The sequence below is a fragment of the Henckelia pumila genome, chromosome 3 (genome assembly GCF_033568475.1).
Source record: "Henckelia pumila isolate YLH828 chromosome 3, ASM3356847v2, whole genome shotgun sequence".
Classification (NCBI taxonomy): Eukaryota; Viridiplantae; Streptophyta; class Magnoliopsida; order Lamiales; family Gesneriaceae; genus Henckelia; species Henckelia pumila.
Genome location: NC_133122.1, coordinates 65,061,436 through 65,078,980, shown reverse-complemented (window position 1 = coordinate 65,078,980; position 17,545 = coordinate 65,061,436). Strand labels below are relative to the sequence as shown.

Genomic DNA, 17,545 nt, shown 5'->3' with positions numbered 1-17,545 from the left:
TCTAGGACAAGATAACTGAAATTGTTTTCGTCGATACTATCTCTAGTGACGAGATAGAGGTAAGCATTCGATATAGACTACTAATGTTGAGGACGGTGTTAGTCCATCCGAGAGTTTCAGCAGGATGGTAGTATATTCCGAGGTGATGACCTTGAAGAGTGCATTAAGACAAGAAATTGTGTACAATGATTTTGTCGCAATTGGGGTTAGTGGACAGAGATTTTGTCATCTGTTTACTTAGTTGGTATTCTTGGGAACATCCGTCAGCATCAGGCAGAGTAAGTACTGAAGATTCGTGTTATGATGCCAGGAATTGTCAAGATTTGGTTGTTATCCATGGCAGGATGACTAATGCGATCGAATAGATACTATCTACGATGGCGAGATTCGGATCAAGATCGATCACAATCAGTCTGAGGATTTCAGATGGTTAGAGCAGGATCTAGATCTATTGTTGAGCGATTTGCGATAACATTGAGGGATGCGATGATATCGTTAGATCAGGGAGATACAATGTGTTGTATCTTGTTTTTCTTGTTGGGCAGCGATGGAATTCGTGCGTGTCTAGAGATAGCTGAGAACTAGTTACGATTTTAGCAGGAGTGTCATCGCTAAGATTTGGAATCAGTGCGGATTCTAAACCGAGTATATGTTCTGATGTGATTGAACAGACCCTGTAGGTTAGCGAGGTTTGGGGTTGTCAAGGTTATTCGACTAGATGTTTCGAACTGGAACTATTGGAGGATTGGGCAAGTGGTCTATGTTACGTTCTCGGGGTTTACCCAAGATTTCGAGGACAAAATCTTTCAAGGGGGGGAGAATGTAGTAGCCCGTATCCAAAACTAACAATTAATGAATAATTAATTGTAGGATCATGTTCGGATTAAGTAAAACATGATTAAGGAAATTTCAAATGGATTAACGGAGTTCAGAAATGGATCCAGGACACTCAAAAATGGTGGGTATGGTTCAGCAAGTTCGGGCGCTCCAAACTTGAGTTCGGAGGATCCGAACATGGACGGAGCCATACTACGGAGGCTCTGAAGACTTCGGACTGTCCGAAGTGGGTTCGGACGATCCGAACTCATGCGGTCAGCTGTCCCAAAATAATAAGTCATTGGTGACGTCATCGGGAAGATGTTCGGACAATCCAAAGAGCCAGTTCGGACGATCCGAACAGTGTATTGGACAGGTGTATGGTTGCATGCGATTGGTTGGACTCGTGGCGGAGATCGGACGATCCGATGAGGCGATCGGACAGCCTGAAGCAGTTCGGACGATCCAAAGTTAGGATCGAACGATCCGAACGTGCTCTATAAATATGAGGTCTGAGCTCCTCATTTGGTGCGAATTCCGAGTTCCTCTCCTTCGCCCACGTGGCTCTATTTTAGGGCTTTGGGTACTCTTATTTAGAGTTGGAGTAGGAAAAAATATTATAGTATAGTCAGACAGTGTCTGACATAGTAGCGGAGCAGTGCTCGAGGCTGTGGAGCTGCAGCAGGGGTGTGCCCCTAGTTGCGGGATAGTCGTCATCAGTGGGCTGACAACGGACGCAGGTATAGCTATAGTCTCCTTAAATTATTTAGGAGTATGCAATAACTTAGTTAAGGCTTTTAGAGCTTAATGAATGATGCATGGGTATTTGCATTGTAGAGTTGATGATAGGCTTGGAACCTAGAGTTGGACTGCTAGGACTGCCTGTAGAAAGGTACGTAAGTACTGACTGATATTGCCAACGAATATGCATGTTTTATGTTGAATTTATGTGTTTGCATGTTATTGTTATTGATATATGGAATATACATATCATCTTGTGCCTGTACGTCTGTACATATTTTGAGATGAGCCAGTTAGGGTTACTCAGCCTTGTTTGAACGTTTGATATCGAGTACCCTTAGGTACTGATACCTAGAGGACTCCGTGGTCCGCGTCCGAGATTCGAGAGTGAGTGGTCGCACACAGTGGTTAGCTACCCCGATGTGACTAGCTCGTACTCCATGCGCCAGTCTTAGTAGTTTGTATACAGTTATCCCAGATATGGATACCCTGTCATTTGCATGCATCATGCTTGTATGTTTATCCGTTTTTTCGTATTGAGCTTAGCGCTCACATCCAGTCTTTTCTGTGTATCTGGATACTCCATTCGACGGGGCAGGTTTAGGTGCGGGATTGAGCATCAGGAGCTTGGAGAGGTCAGTAGCCCTTGAAGACAACAAGATTAGTTGTAGGTTTATTTTAAATAATTCGATTGGGTTGTATAATCGAGTTTGTTTAGCCGGTTGTATTCTGCCGGTCTTCTTGTATTTAAGTCTTCCGCAGCGATTTTATTTAGTGCATGCTTAATTATGCTCTTATCTCTGATTAGGTAACGGATCCGATATGGGTCGCTACAAAAAAAATATCGCATGTTTTCCAAATTAATTAAGTCGACAATAAATATTTGTAATAAATTGTGTTTTGAATAAAATTAGTATTGCACCCCGTGCATCGGGAGTTTATTTATATATAATTAGAATTAAAAATTAGTAAGTATGAACTTTTGAATAAATAATTGAAATAAAACTAAATTAACGTAGAATTTGAATATGAAAGGATTTGAAATCCATGAATTTAAATATATCTTCATTGTTTAAATAACATTTTTAAAAAAATTAATAAATCTTCATATTTATTTACACTATGTTTGAACTAATCACAATGACTTTCAAATCCATAAAATGTTAGAATCATTTGAAATGAATAGAGTGAATAAGTAGAAGATTTATTTGAGTTTTCATTATAGAAGTTAATGAAAATAATAATCCATAGATTCCAAATGACTCAATAAAAATTCAACCTAAATTAGTTTAAACCATATATTTAGAAAACAAAAAATTAATGATTTAGAAATTATATAAAAAAACTTCTTAATACAACATTTTTGGTTGAATTTTTTCTATTTGTTATACTATATCAAAATTTTAAAATTCTTCAAAAAGTCAACATGTTTAGACGACCCTTGTGATTCGTAAATTTAGATACCCGTGAACAAGACAAAACATTGAATTTTTCAAAATAAATCCCACACGATAAAATTAGCTCTGTCATCAATTAATAATATGTTTGTATAGTAAATATTTGTACAAAGGTTTGATTTAAAATACAAAATAATAATATTAATATCCTTATACAAATATTTAATGTAGCGAAAATCACCACAACATATTGAATTAAAAAAAAATTGAGAAAATATGTTTTTTTTTCAGATTTCTTTTAACATTTTATTTTTGAATATTCATAGTAGATTAGTTACTTGCATTCTATAAAATAATATATATATATATATATATATATATATATTTTGACTGAGTAGATTAGTTACTAATAAAAATAAATTAAAAATTAATTTAAAAATCACATATTATTTTATTATCAAAATTTTACAAAACAAATATTTATTTAAAATAAAATTCAAAATGATGATCAAAATAAATGATATGTTATAATAAATATAAACACTTAGTATGAAATTATATTTTCAAGGAATTGATTCACATTTTACTTGAAAAAAAATCGATTTAGATTAACACTTAATCATGCATTTATTTGTTGTTTATTTTTAAATATTTAATGTGACATATATAAATATATATTTCGATAATTCATTTTTAAAAAATTGTGAGTTTTAGAAAACTTGTTATTTTTTTCATATTTTTTAGCACAAAAATCCTTGAATTATTTAACTTATATTAAATTATGAAATTTAATTATATATTATTTAAACTCTATTATTATTATTATTATTTATTAAAAATAAATAGTTTGCACATCTATGCAAAATCCAAGAAGACATCCATTCATTTTGTTTTGGAATATGTGTTAAATAGTTGTCAATAATTAATATTCTTTATAATAATTTATTATTTCTATCATTAATTATCTTTTCATTTTTAATATTGATTTTTAGGCGAAAAAGTTGTTAGTTAATTTTTTGAAAGACTATTATCTTTTTATATATACTAAAAAAAAACACACACGTTGTGCGTGAAAACTAAATAATATACAATAATTGAAAGGAAAAATTTGAGTGAAAAAAATATAAAAAGGACATGAAATGTTTTATGTATTTACAATAATAGCTAGAGATGAACTTGATAGCGAGGTTTAGAAAATAAGAGTTGATAAAGTGGGATAATGTGAATAAAATATTATTTTCTTATCTTTCTTGTATTGTTTTTTTTATTTTAATTAGTATAATTAGAGGTATTTTAGGATCTTCAAATTAAAATACCAAATGTAGTTACTATGAACCACGCGTGTAGTCTTTCTTTATTAAATAGTAAGATATATAGATATAGATGTTTGTACTAAATTGCGTTCTGTTTTTCTTTATCATGACCTTTTTCATTATTTTCATTTGATGTTTTTTTGAATGTTAATATTACAATTAATTAATGAATAAAATAAAACACTTCAAATAAATTATAAATAAATTAAAATAAATATTGGAACACAGAAAATAATTACAAAAATGTAGAAAAACAAAATGAATCAGAATTAAAAAAATTACAAAAAGAAATTTTTTTTTAACAGTTTTGGAAGATGATATTTTTGTAATTAATGTCATGTTCTATGTAAATTTCTAAATGAACCGTGATCTTCAAATAGAGGTTTAACGGACGGAGAGTGCTATTGGAGTGTGGCTAATAGTAGAATTTAAAGCTCAATGTGTTTTTTCACCTCAAGGTTAATGATGCTCTCAACCAATATCCTTTAATTTTGAAATATGGATTCATTTTTCCAACATCGCTGTTTGGAAAAAGACAACACGGGCCTTCGATTAAATAAAACTGCTCCGTGGACCGTGGCCCAAAAAAATTACGAATTAAAATGAAAAAATAAATTATTTCCCCTCTCCCCCCACCCCCCAACAAAATCCACTGAAGAGACAAACCTCGGGAACCTCAACCACGTAAGGTGCCCAGAAATTCTAATTTTGATGCATGCCGCCGCCCAATTCTCCTGTCCTTTGCTGCCCATTATATTGTTTCCACATTCCCGAATGTAATTAAATTTAGTTATAATCTCTATTTATTACCACATTCTCGATTCTTTGTTTATTTTTTCAAGCATATATCTTGTCTCTTGATTCTTTTATTCACGTGTAATAATAATCGGAGCTAGTTATATATATAATATAATTAATGGAGACGGGAAACCTCGGAGGGGTGTTGGGGAAGTTCAGCAGACAGTGTTACGCAGTGTTCTGTTTATGCGTGGTTCTGGCATCACTTGTGTTAGCGAAGCACTACTACTACGATGGCGCCACCGTCCCCGTGGTGGCCCGTCAAGATGTTTCCGCCCACGGCCGCCGCGGACCAGACAAGCGCCGCCACGGAGACTTACATTGCTCTCCCATCGGCACTCGGCAGGTGCCGCTGCCAACCCATACAGAGTCATTAAGTGGTCGATCGATCGATACCATTAATGAGGAATAAAGTTTCCCTAGCTAGCTAGTACCGAATATTAATGTGTGCGATTCTTTTGTTTTACTACTGCATTAATATTTCACTAGTTATGAATATTTTTTTCCCTCATTTGCACGTTTCTTATGTTTTTCTTCGATTTTATTATCACAATTAACTTTTAATTTTAATGGTTGCAATTGCATGTTTTAGATTTCTCTCGTGTTGTTTTTAGCGTGGTCGTTATTTTTCGTTATATACTGTGTAAATCTTTCTGCAAATCATGCTAAACAAGTAACCCGCGTTCGAGGCAAACTTTGTGCAAAGGTTTCTTCTTTGTTGTTTACTTGTAATTGATTTTCAGACAACTCTAGAGATAACTATGCTAATTTGGTCTCTAGCATAGAGGAAGCCGAGGAATTTTCTGCAGAAATCAAGTTCAAATTAATGTATATATACCGATGAAAATCTTGAACAACCACAAAAACCTTAATCCACTTCTTTGCCAAAATAAACCAAAAGAAACCATCTATAACTATAAAATTTTATGAATGATTATAATATATTTATTCCATATTACAAAAACAAATTAATCAAGATATATTTCATTTTCCTAATGTACGTATAGCAGCACTTCATTTCCAATCTGCACCATACAAATTTCATCCCCTGTGAATGAAATTGCAAATGAGACACCCCTATACATAAACAAATTACATATTCACCTCACTCCTCTGCCTCAACGTAGCATCTACACGCCACCTCTCTTATCAAATGAGAAGTCCCTAGGCCCTCTAACATTGATCTCATGTTGTTCTCTTGGTAGAGGCACGACTTGCGACGAGCTCGCGTCGCGTTGGCCGTGTTCCACGTCATGATCCACGTGGCCCATCTCGATGTTGTGGTGATGAAGAGTGCTAGACGCTGATCCATCGCGTCCGTGGGCGCTCGTCGACGGCGAATGCGATCCCTGATCAATGTCCCAATGCTCCACATTGTAGATGGACTTTCTTGGAGATATCCGGGGACTGTTTTCCATCTCGCTCTGATAATGTCGCAGTAAATGCATGGGTGACATGCCGTGCGACGGTGTCGAGGGTCGGCTCGACGACGGTGTCGGGTGCTTGCTTTCTTTGATGTGCTTCTTGGCCGTGTGATGCCAATTTTTTAGGGCTGTGGCCACTCGTTCGTTGAATATCGTTGGTTTCATGGTCGATCCCATCTGTTCAAGTCAATAAAGTATTATGTGGATTATGTGAAGATATTCATGTACAGATTATTTCTATATTTATTTCAAAATAATTGAGGAATACTTCACAAAATAAACATATTTAGATACCTGAGTCACAAGAGCATACAGTGGCAGAGTGACATAGCTGCATAAGATCTGTATGAGAACCCTGTTTTATCAATTAATCATGGTTAATTTACATTGTTAATATTTTAAAATAATAATTAATTCAAGTCAAAGATAAATAATAAATATATAAATTTAGTTTTAAATAACACTCACCCCATTGATACCCTGATCACTATATCCTCCACATGTTCATGGAAACAGGATCTTATCCCGAATTCATACTGTCAAGAAAATTACAAAATATATTATAAACAACCCTAAATCATCGGATACTAAGGACGAGATCTTGAGTTCGACACTTAGAAAAAACGCCTTAATTTTTAAAAACTTGAATATTAAGCAACTTACCCAACTCCAGACAAAGAAGGCCAGTTGAAATGCATTCTGCAAGGCCGAAGCAAAATATTCATTATTAAACATAAAAAAAATTAATTTATTTAATTAATCTCTATTTTGTTTAAGGGAGTGTTTGCAATAGATTGTGCTTTTGTAGAATTGATTAATTTATAGATTATAAAAAAGTTAAGAAAAATCAAAAGTTGGTAGTGTTTGGAAACAAATGTGAAAATCTAAAAATCAAAGTTTGGTAGTGTTTGATAAATAAGTGATTAGAGTGATTTTAACAATGACCTTCTTATTAGAATCACTTTTGGAAAATCATAATCACCACATGACTAGCTTTTGGATTTTAATTAAGTTAAGCATAAGCTAACACATAATCTAGGTTTAAGAAACATACAAAAATGATTTTTTTAAGCCAAAAGCTAACAATCACTTTTTTTTAGTGATTGCAAACACTCCCTAAGATTATTATAAATTTTGGTATAGAAATTTGAAGAATTAATTACCTGGAAAAGCACAAAATTAATGAGGTAGAGAATGAGGCGTGGACGATTGAACCAAAAAAGGTGGTCTCCCGGTTGTACCACTGGCACACCCTTCACCACCTCCCCTCTTTCTTGGATCCTCAGACCCATTTTTGTAATTATCACTTGCAATTTGGTCCCGACAAGCAATATTATCTGTTAGAAAAGAGTATGTCAAATAAAATTTAATGTTTCATTGAAAACTAATTATGGAAAAAGTCAAGTTTAATTTAAGCGTACGTGGACAATCGACTACTTACAATCAATGGGATGAATGGTAGCCAAAAATAGGAATACCAGCCTGTCCACAAATTAAATTAAAATAAATTAAATAAAATACGTATGAAATTACATGGGCAAGAAGTCCAAGATTATGTCTCTACGGAATTTCCAATTTATTTGACTTTGAATCCCCTCTCCTCTAGCATAAATATTTAATATTTATGAGGGTGAGTCATGTATAAAATCTACCCTTTTTAATATAATATAATATTACGTTAAAAAAGAATAAAATAATTGTAAAAATACCATGTAAATTATAACCCGCTTTGGTTTCTTGTGATATGCTTGTAAGTCGTCAAATATTGATATTGTAATTAATCTCAAACAATATCAAATATCATGACATGATACATATTAATTCTCAGTATCATATCGACACTTCAAATAATTTAGGGGAAAAAAAAACGACGACCAAAATTGCGATGTTTTTAAGTTTAGAGGTGAAAAAATCCGGAATTTCTATTTGGGAAAATTGATGGATAATTTTAAATTATAAGTATTTACATTGGTGTAAATTGTAATCTGGTACTCACCATGAGTATTGAAGAGAAGGAACAGCACAGCGAAGCCCCAGATTGGTGGGCTGAAATAATAATCAAATCAAGCCTAACATCAGTTGCCAATAATTAGATTTATAATTTATAAGACGACCATAATTTATGTTATTTCTATATTTAAAATTTTTTAGCATAGATGAAATGAAATGATATGTCAGAGTACTATAATATATAATTCTAATAATGTAATATGATAATGTTCATATCTATATGAATAAAATAAAATTATATCGATACAAAGTTTACAAGCTATTGATCATGACTATATATTATCGAACTTGTAATGCAGCGTATAAAACGCAACTTGACCGGGCACGAATTAATAACAATGGCCTTTATATTCAACGAGCATGCATGACTCGTTCTAGCTAGAGCCGCGACTCGACATGTCTCTAGCGCGAAGACCATGTCTCACTAGGCATGCACTGACTCGACAACCCGCGCCTTACGTTTGGCACATGCCAGGTCAAAGTGCAGAGCCTAGCTAGCTCGACATGGACCTAGCAAGAAGTCTAGGTCCACCACGGGTCGAGTCAAGATGTATGTATAATTTGCTTTTTTAATAACTATAGACTATAGTACTGATCCTTTTTGAAAAACAATAAAGATATGTCATTACTTAAACTTTATACAATATATAATGTACTAACCTTATTCCAACCACCACTTTGAAGTCTTCTTCGAGTGATCTGTTAATATATTTCTGGAAATTAAAGTTGTTGTGGCTTTGTGGAGCAAGATGTGCCTGAAACAAAATATAATTAACAAACAAAAAATAATGAGAATTTTTTTGAAAATAGCGAGTAAATAAATAGATAAATTCTACTCAATAGTTTTACCATGATAAATCCATGCCTTAGAGTCAGATAATCAACCTTTGGAACAGATCTTACAAATTGCCTAAAGAAGCAAACCTGCGTAACCAAATATATAGATTAAAACAAATAAAATAAAATACCAAACATTTTTTTATTATTATTAATTTTTTTTTCAAAATAAAAAAGAAAAAAAAATTAGACCTCCGTATATAGAGACGTATCTTAGCATTTGCAAACAAAAAATAACTAACATGAGAAAAAGTCAAATTGAAAATTAAAAATTCATAATAATGTGAGAGGGACATGGGTGTCGAGCATCGCCTCACAAGAATTCACGTTATAATTGTCTTAATAATTAATGAATATAGGGCCATAAGATGACCGCTGCCTTATAATTTATTTCCCCTTTCATCATCATCATTCTTTTTTATATTATTTTATATTATTTTGAACCTATTAATTAATACACAATTCAATGAATATTTATCTAATTGTTGACTCATATAGTTCTACAAATATACGCCAACAAACAATTATAGCTAGTCTCACGTAACACAAGATTTTATTTTATAATATATATTATAATTAAGATATCACACCCAATTTTTCTCAAATTTCCTGAACATATAATAACTTCAACTTCTCTTCGATTTTCTCCCCACCTTTTTTCGCAGACTTTATAAGTCATTTTTAATTTAACAAATGTAATGTAATAATTTGGTCTCGTATATAACTCAACATAAATGTGCTCACAATGCGCGCGCACATATATATCAAATAAAAAGATAATTCACGTTTTAGACATTTATTGTAAATTAAAATCACGATTAGGAATATACAATTAATCATGCATGGAGGTCCAAAATAGCTGCGGAAAGTAGCTTTCACTTTTAGAGAGTGTTTACAAGCTCTAAAAATAAATAATTATAAATTTTTTTTTAACAAATTTGTGAAAAAAAAATTCATAATCATTTATTTTTAGAGATTGCAAACAATCTCTTAATATGGTTATAAGTTGAATCTACACACACTCATATTTTCTTGGATCGAGCCAACTCGATTTGAGATCAATAGAGCTTGATCTCTTTGATCTCCTACTTGTTAAAAAAATCGTTGAATCTATCTCATGACCCGACCCGACTAGTGTAATTTGTTCTTGGCAGGAATGACTTATATATTCACCTTGTATCATTTTCTATATATCAAGAATATGTGTGTGCATGATTTCTCCAATGTTTTTTTTCCAAACTTGAATTCAAATTTGATGACCCTAAAAAAGTCGCGGCATATACGTACCGTTGCAAATTTGATCTGCCAACGTACTTGACGTGATCAAAATCACGACTAGAAAATGGTAAATTATACGTACATGATAAGACGCACACATGAATCATGATATGTGTTGTTCTTGATGTAAATTAATTATATATTATGCAATCTTATATTTCTTTTGTATATAAATTGACAAAAGATTGTCACACTAGCTAGCTACTTCTTATTTATTCATGTTCTAACCAAAAATTATAGAAAATAAAAAAAAATGGAAGCTTAGGTAGACCGAAATTATTTTGGAGTTAAAAATTACTTACAATCCAAAGTAGGAATGGAGTTTTGCTCCAAAAGTTCAAATGCCTCCTCCCGAACGATGTTTCTCTTGCAAACCTAAATCTTTCGGGATCTGCCATGCATGCCATGAGATGAAAATAGCAAAATTAAATAAGGTCGGCCTTCGATTGAGTTATAATTTGGATCTGATAAAGCATTGGAAAAATGAATTTCAAATGTTTCCCTATTCGATAATATATGAAATTAACCAATCATATTGATTTATAGATAAGCTAAAATGAAGGGATACATAATAATGATGAATTTGAAATCTAATTTCCATAAAAATTTACACATCTTTAAAGATTTAATCTCCTTACCGTGTGAAAATTGATACTCTGCCGTTCTTGATTCTTTTTCCCATGCTTTCCAACTCCTCATCTAAAACAACAAAAAAAAATTTCATCTTGTAAGATGAATTACAAGGAACGCGCGCGTACGCATATATATATAAATAAATAAAGTACTACGTTACCTTAGCTCTTCCCAAAGCCAATGTGAGAATACAATAAAGCACATGAAATAAGGCCAACACAAATATGAAAATATGCAGTTGATGAATGCCGTCCGAGGACACAAATGGGACTTTCCCCTGCAAAAATTTAGTAATTACAAGTTAAGCTACTATTTAAATAATACTCAGCGCATATATATTTTGTTAAAACAATTAATAACAGTATAGCTGTTATCTCCTCATTAATTGTGTTGTGACTTGGGATATGACATTTTAACCAAAAACATAGAAAAACAAATGCATATATGATCGATAATTAGTAGTGAAGTCAAAAAAAATTAGCAAAATTTGAAAAATACACAAAATCATGATCATTTTATAACTTATGATAACATATAATTCTACAAAAGAAACAGATGATAGACATGCCTTGGCTGCGCATTTATCAGTCGCGCCGGCGGCCAAGATCCGTCGCAAGCCGTCACCGCCTCCGCCGTGGGTCATGAGAAGCTTCCGGCGTCGATCTTCATCTCCGACGACGTAGGACGGGTACTTGGCTGTCTCTTGCTTTTTGTTGCATGGGTGCCACGTGGCTCCCGCTTCTTTGGAAATACATATACCAGAAATTAAACTTTGTCCTGCCGTCAAAAGAAGGGATATAAATCCCAGCAGCATCAACTCTGCAATATGATCATAACACCAAAAAATGATATTCAATAATAAATTTGTCACTTATTACAAAGTTATAATAATAAATTAAACGAAAGAATTTGAGATTAATTATAATATACCTGATTTGATTTTTTCGAGGGATTCATACAGAGCCTTCTTGTTTTTCGAATTCAACCACTGCAAATATCGAATATGTATAAACATAAATTATGGGGGGGGAAAAAAATAAAAATAAAAATCAAGAATTCTCACCTTTCCTATTAAGTGGATAATATGCTCTATGACAATAGAGACCGTGACTAGAACAAAACACACAACCGCCACAGCCCACGTCGGCGTTTCCTCCAGCGTCCTTCCTCCGCCGCCGCCTGCCATTTTCGGTGTGATCCTCCGCCACAAATTAAGTAACTCAAAAGAATTCGACGCCTATGAAAAAATACAAATTAATATGTATATTCGTATCCTCTCGTGCTAGAACAAAAAAATGATCAAATTTAAAGGACGGATAAAAGTCTCTTTTAAGTGAGTGAATGAACGAAATGGATGTATATATACTAATATTATTATAAAATGCCTACACAGGATCGTGTATATATAAAAGAAAAGTTTGGGAAAGAAGGTAAAGGATAAGGGTAAAGTGGGGATATCGAAAAAGAAGTTTGACTTCGTAGACGCGTGAAAACAAGTGGGGAATTCTCTTGGACTTTTTCCCACACTATTCAAAAATATACACATGAAATTTCAAGTGTGAATTGCTCGGAAAATGAAGTTTGAGGTCAAGCTCTATATGACTCTCACTATATATAAATTGGATTCATATATACTAATAATTTTTATATGATATATTATATTATATTAAATTCAATGTAAAGTGAATTATCCAATTGAGCTTGCAGACAAATTTAATTTCCAATTTTGTTCCTTTAATCATATATGTTTTCCGCGTCTGTAGGTACACGAGCTAGCGCAAGAGGAAATCAATTAAACTCGCCCGAAATATTAGTTCACTAGGCTGAACAACTCAAGCTCAATCAAGGTTTTGTTCATGTCGCCCTGTGGGCGGCGTGTAAACCCATAATTGGTTAAAATCAGTGAGTCTCATGTGGGATCCACTAATATCAATCAATCAAAATCCGTCACGCCACCCACAGGGTAGTTCTAGTTGTACTGAATGATCAAATCTAGAAATTAATATCTTTATTGGCCCGGCCCTTATATGTCTTTTGGACGTGTGATTTTCCTCTGGAGGATTATTATAATTATTTGTCTCTGTTTATTGTTGTGTATATATTTTTTATGTATATTTTTATTTTAGCTAATTTATTTTGATGCGATGAATTTTAATGGTTCAAATTGATTTTATAACACGTTTAAATTGATCGGGAAAAAAAAAACACGAGTATATGACTCTATGTAAAGCATGCACCGTTGTGTGATTCCTGAAATTTGAAGTATTCAAGTAATTCTATCATATATATTTTAAGGAAAATAAATCAAGAAATAAATCAAAGAGCTAGCTAGCTAGCCTTATTCAATATGCCTATAAATTTCCACAGAAATTCTGGTGAGAGTGTTTCATGAATTAATTTTGTGACATTGGTCTTCTATTCAATTCTTTCCATAAAAAATGTAAATTTAATTTTATGCCAAAAATATAATTTTTTCCTCTATATATGAATCGGGTCGACGCGTCTCACGAGTAAATATTCGTAAGATCATTTATTTCACAAGATACCTACATAAAATTCTCGAAAAATAAGAATTACGAGAAAAGAAAAATTATTTGTCTTATTTCTCAAGTGAGTTTGAGGATTTTCGAATTCAAGGAAGAAAATATAAAAAGACATGGAAATAATTTGGAGAAGAAAATATAAAAGACTAGAATTTGAAATAAAAAACCAAGGCTGGAATATACGGGATTTTCGTAAGCCTCGGGCCGGGGAGAAGAAAATACCAAAGAAACGGAAAATATTTCTTGGGAGGTGACTTTTAATTACTTTGCTTTGCAAGACTTTTGCACGTATTTCACTAATTGGCGCCTACATTTGTCAGTTTGTTTACTTTCTGTTTTACTTTCTCACTTTAATTTTCTTGCTAGATTTTATGGTTTTTTTATTTTTTATTTTTGTGGTTAAACTTTAATTTTTTATTGAGGCTTGGAATTTTATTGACTAGTGAGATTTAACTTTTAAGGTTTGCATTATCTTGATTAATTTATATTTGAATGTCAATTATTTTTTCTATTTTTCATTATTATTGATTATTCATTTGATTGCTATGTATAATACACTCCTAAATTAAATTAGATATCAAATCGATAATTATTTTGATTTCTCTAGCTCATTTGCCAAACATAAGATTTTAATGGTTTTCTACTTTTGAATTTATCAATTCTTGGGGAAAGCAATTGAGTACTAGGTTAAATGCAACTTTTTGTGTTTGTGTTGTACTGTTGTTTAGCTTCATATATCTCTCTTGCTAGTTTTTAATGCTATCATTAAATGAAATCTTTTATCGCGTGCATGAGATTGTTTAGTTAATATAAGAGTTGAACTAATTAAGTCGTTTGTTTACTATTTAACAATTTTAACTAATCATAAGGCAAGGTAGGACTTGAATTTCTTAAATACTTGAATACAAATTGATATTATTGCATCATTGATTGAGTCAATAAATTTCATTGTGGAGTCGACCGAAAAAAGGATAAGTTTTCATTCATTAATTTTAATTTGAATTTTTATTTTGCATGATAATTAATAGTTTTGATGGGATTTAATATTATTTTTTTGTCAGGATTTTATCTTGAGAAAACCCCATCATTTATTTTAATTGAAGTTTTAAAATTTTAGCTCAAAAAATCATTCCTCTTCGTGGAAATAACTCTTGTCACGCTATTATATTTTAATTAATTTTATCGACTGAAATTAATGCAAACGTGACACGGTTAAATACTACCACTAATTTATTACTAAACCGGGTTATGATGATGGGTTGTGGAGGCCTACATGCAGGAGGTTGGTATGCGCTGTTCCATTTTGACAACTCTGTGTCCGTGTAACTATTTCTAAAAAAAAACTTTCGATAATGTATTTGTTTAATTAATTATTAAGCGTGGTGGTTGTAGCCCCAATATTCTTTACCACACCAGCCAAATCAAACTTAAGTACTTGATCAGTCTTAACCATAAGAAATAATCTTATTTTAGGGACACTTTTGAGTTTTGACCTATCGAAAGAGATTACTTGAGAATAAGATATCATCATGAAAATCACAGCCAAATAAAAAAAATCATATGTCAGTCATATATATAGAAAGATGACGCACATTAGTACTATAGTATAAGTATCTTTTGGTAGATATGATAAGATAAATAATATATAAATAAGTAATATAATGTAATAAAAAAATAAATAAGAAATGATATTTAATATAGTATTTGATTTGATTGATAGATTATAGTTTATTTGATTTGATTGATTAAATTTTATATAAACATGATAAATTATCATTTTGCCTTTTTTAACAATAAATAAAATATGAATAATATTATTTATAAGGGGTAATATAGTAATTTAAATTCAATGATTTGATTGATATTGTAAGATAAATAATTAATGATTTGATTGATGTAAAATAAATAATTAATATATGGATAAATAATATGACGAGAAGAACGTGATATTAAATAAGATAAATTATATACATAAATTAATAATATAGACTACCAAACGGTATGAATATTTTATTTGGATTAGAATTCTACAAATTTGCCTTCTCAATAAATAAATAAATATATATATGTATTCTATAATAATATCTTTAAAATTAAAGTGCCTTTCCTTAGTACTATTTATATAAGACAGTGCATATCTTGGGACAAATAATGCTGACTGATATTCCTTTGAAATGTTCCACTTTGTATTTATATGAATGCCTTTATATCTAAATAAAACTTGGAAAATAATTAAGACATTTGTCCTCTTTTCTTGGTTTTATTAAGAATATTATATCCCTTGGGCCTTAACCAAGAATCGAGAATGTCAGAGTATATATTTGCTGAAATATACAGATATGCTCTCAAAAAAAGAATATTTATTTTTCTTTGACTGATTCTTGGTTCTAATTAAACATGCAGTTTCAAAGTCATGAAATTTTAAGAAGAAAAGTGTTTGTTCTAAATTAATTTACTCGGTTACTAAATAATTCGTCCCCAGATAGCATCTCTTCCTAAATACTTGGTCGTATCGCTCGTAATTAGGATTCAGACCGTAGCTAGAAAATGATATTATATATAGTATCTGTATTCCGACAAGCTAAAATTTGATCCGATGATTAATTTAGTGCAAACTGTTATCTTAGACGGATTTGGAACGATTATTTCGTAGCTAAATCATGCATGTTATATATATATATATAAAGATTTTTATACAGCATATATATAATTCAATGCCCAAATTAATGGGACATCTCTTTGTACAAGTCTATATATATATTAATGGAGATGAATTTATGACCTGATCAATGTATAAATCTGCAACTTGTTACCACTTCAAACCCAAATGAGAAAATGGTCCAATTTATAGTTTATTAGTCGTCCTCCAGGATTGGGAAGAATTCAAACGTTAATTTTAATATTTCAAAGATACCAGAAGATTTCATTTTATTAAACAACCATGTGGCATAACCCGGAGTTCTGATTCAGTGTGCAGAATTTAGATAATATTTTTCTAGCTAGTTAGAAGAAATGAAGAATATAATATTTTTTTAAAAAAAATTATTACAAAATAAAACATTTTATAGATACAACTATCTCCTCGGACAAAACTATATAAAATATAATGAGACGTTAAAATTTTATACATTAAAACTTACATTTTAATATAGAAAAAATTACAAAATTCGTACCATAAAATGACTTATATTTTTTGTCTATGATCCTGTAAGTTGTCAAAATTTGTTCTTAATTCATTAGGTTTTTCTTTTTTTCCTTTTTCATCATATTATTTACATGGCGTCGAGCATCAGTAACATGATTTCAAGCAATCTTTGATGTAGAACCAGCTGATATAACTACTATGCTAGATTTGACTTTCAAGAAAATATGAGACAATGGGCGGATCCAGGACTCCATGTTCGGAGGGGCCGAGTTCGCATATGAAATGACGAAAATAATTATTATATGTTTCTATAATTTTCAATAACATAAATACATTTTTTTTAAAAATAAATATATATAATATCAAAAGTTAATATTATTTTTTTCCCACAAGAGGAAAGCCAAATATTTCGTAAAAGATATTTTTGATTATATATCAAAATTTATCAGAGTTTGTTATCTTTTTATATTTTATAATTGTTATTTTCATCTATAAGTTTATAACAAAATAAACATGCTAAGCGAGAGTCACAGTCTCAATTTACAGATATGTTTAATTATATAAATTATCAAAATATTAACAATAAAAAAGTAATATATATGTAATCTTC

The 17,545-nt window shown here is 31.4% G+C and overlaps 1 protein-coding gene across 1 annotated transcript; it reads right to left on the bottom strand.

Moving 5' to 3' along the window:
* Positions 1-6,041: 6,041 nt before the first annotated feature.
* LOC140893467 (MLO-like protein 6) lies at positions 6,042-12,619 on the bottom strand. Its single transcript, XM_073302535.1, has 15 exons — positions 12,311-12,619; positions 12,178-12,235; positions 11,816-12,066; positions 11,408-11,524; positions 11,253-11,313; positions 10,917-11,005; positions 9,349-9,423; positions 9,160-9,254; positions 8,486-8,535; positions 7,931-7,971; positions 7,653-7,826; positions 7,153-7,188; positions 6,958-7,025; positions 6,784-6,844; positions 6,042-6,666 (listed from the first exon to the last, which is right to left on the bottom strand). The coding sequence occupies exons 1-15, from the start codon at positions 12,431-12,433 to the stop codon at positions 6,196-6,198; spliced, it is 1,770 nt and encodes a 589-aa protein (XP_073158636.1). The 5' UTR covers positions 12,434-12,619; the 3' UTR covers positions 6,042-6,195.
* Between the last annotated feature and the right edge of the window lie 4,926 nt (positions 12,620-17,545).

What these genes read in the sequence shown, in the direction of transcription:
- LOC140893467 (XM_073302535.1), bottom strand. Translation starts at nt 12,433, where the DNA reads ATGGCAGGCGGCGGCGGAGGAAGGACGCTGGAGGAAACGCCGACGTGG. An exon ending in TTATCCACTTAATAGGAAAG is followed by an intron (nt 12,236 to 12,310) that starts GTGAGAATTCTT and finishes CGATATTTGCAG; the next exon opens with TGGTTGAATTCGAAAAACAA. An exon ending in CTCCATTCCTACTTTGGATT is followed by an intron (nt 9,424 to 10,916) that starts GTAAGTAATTTT and finishes TTGGTTACGCAG; the next exon opens with GTTTGCTTCTTTAGGCAATT.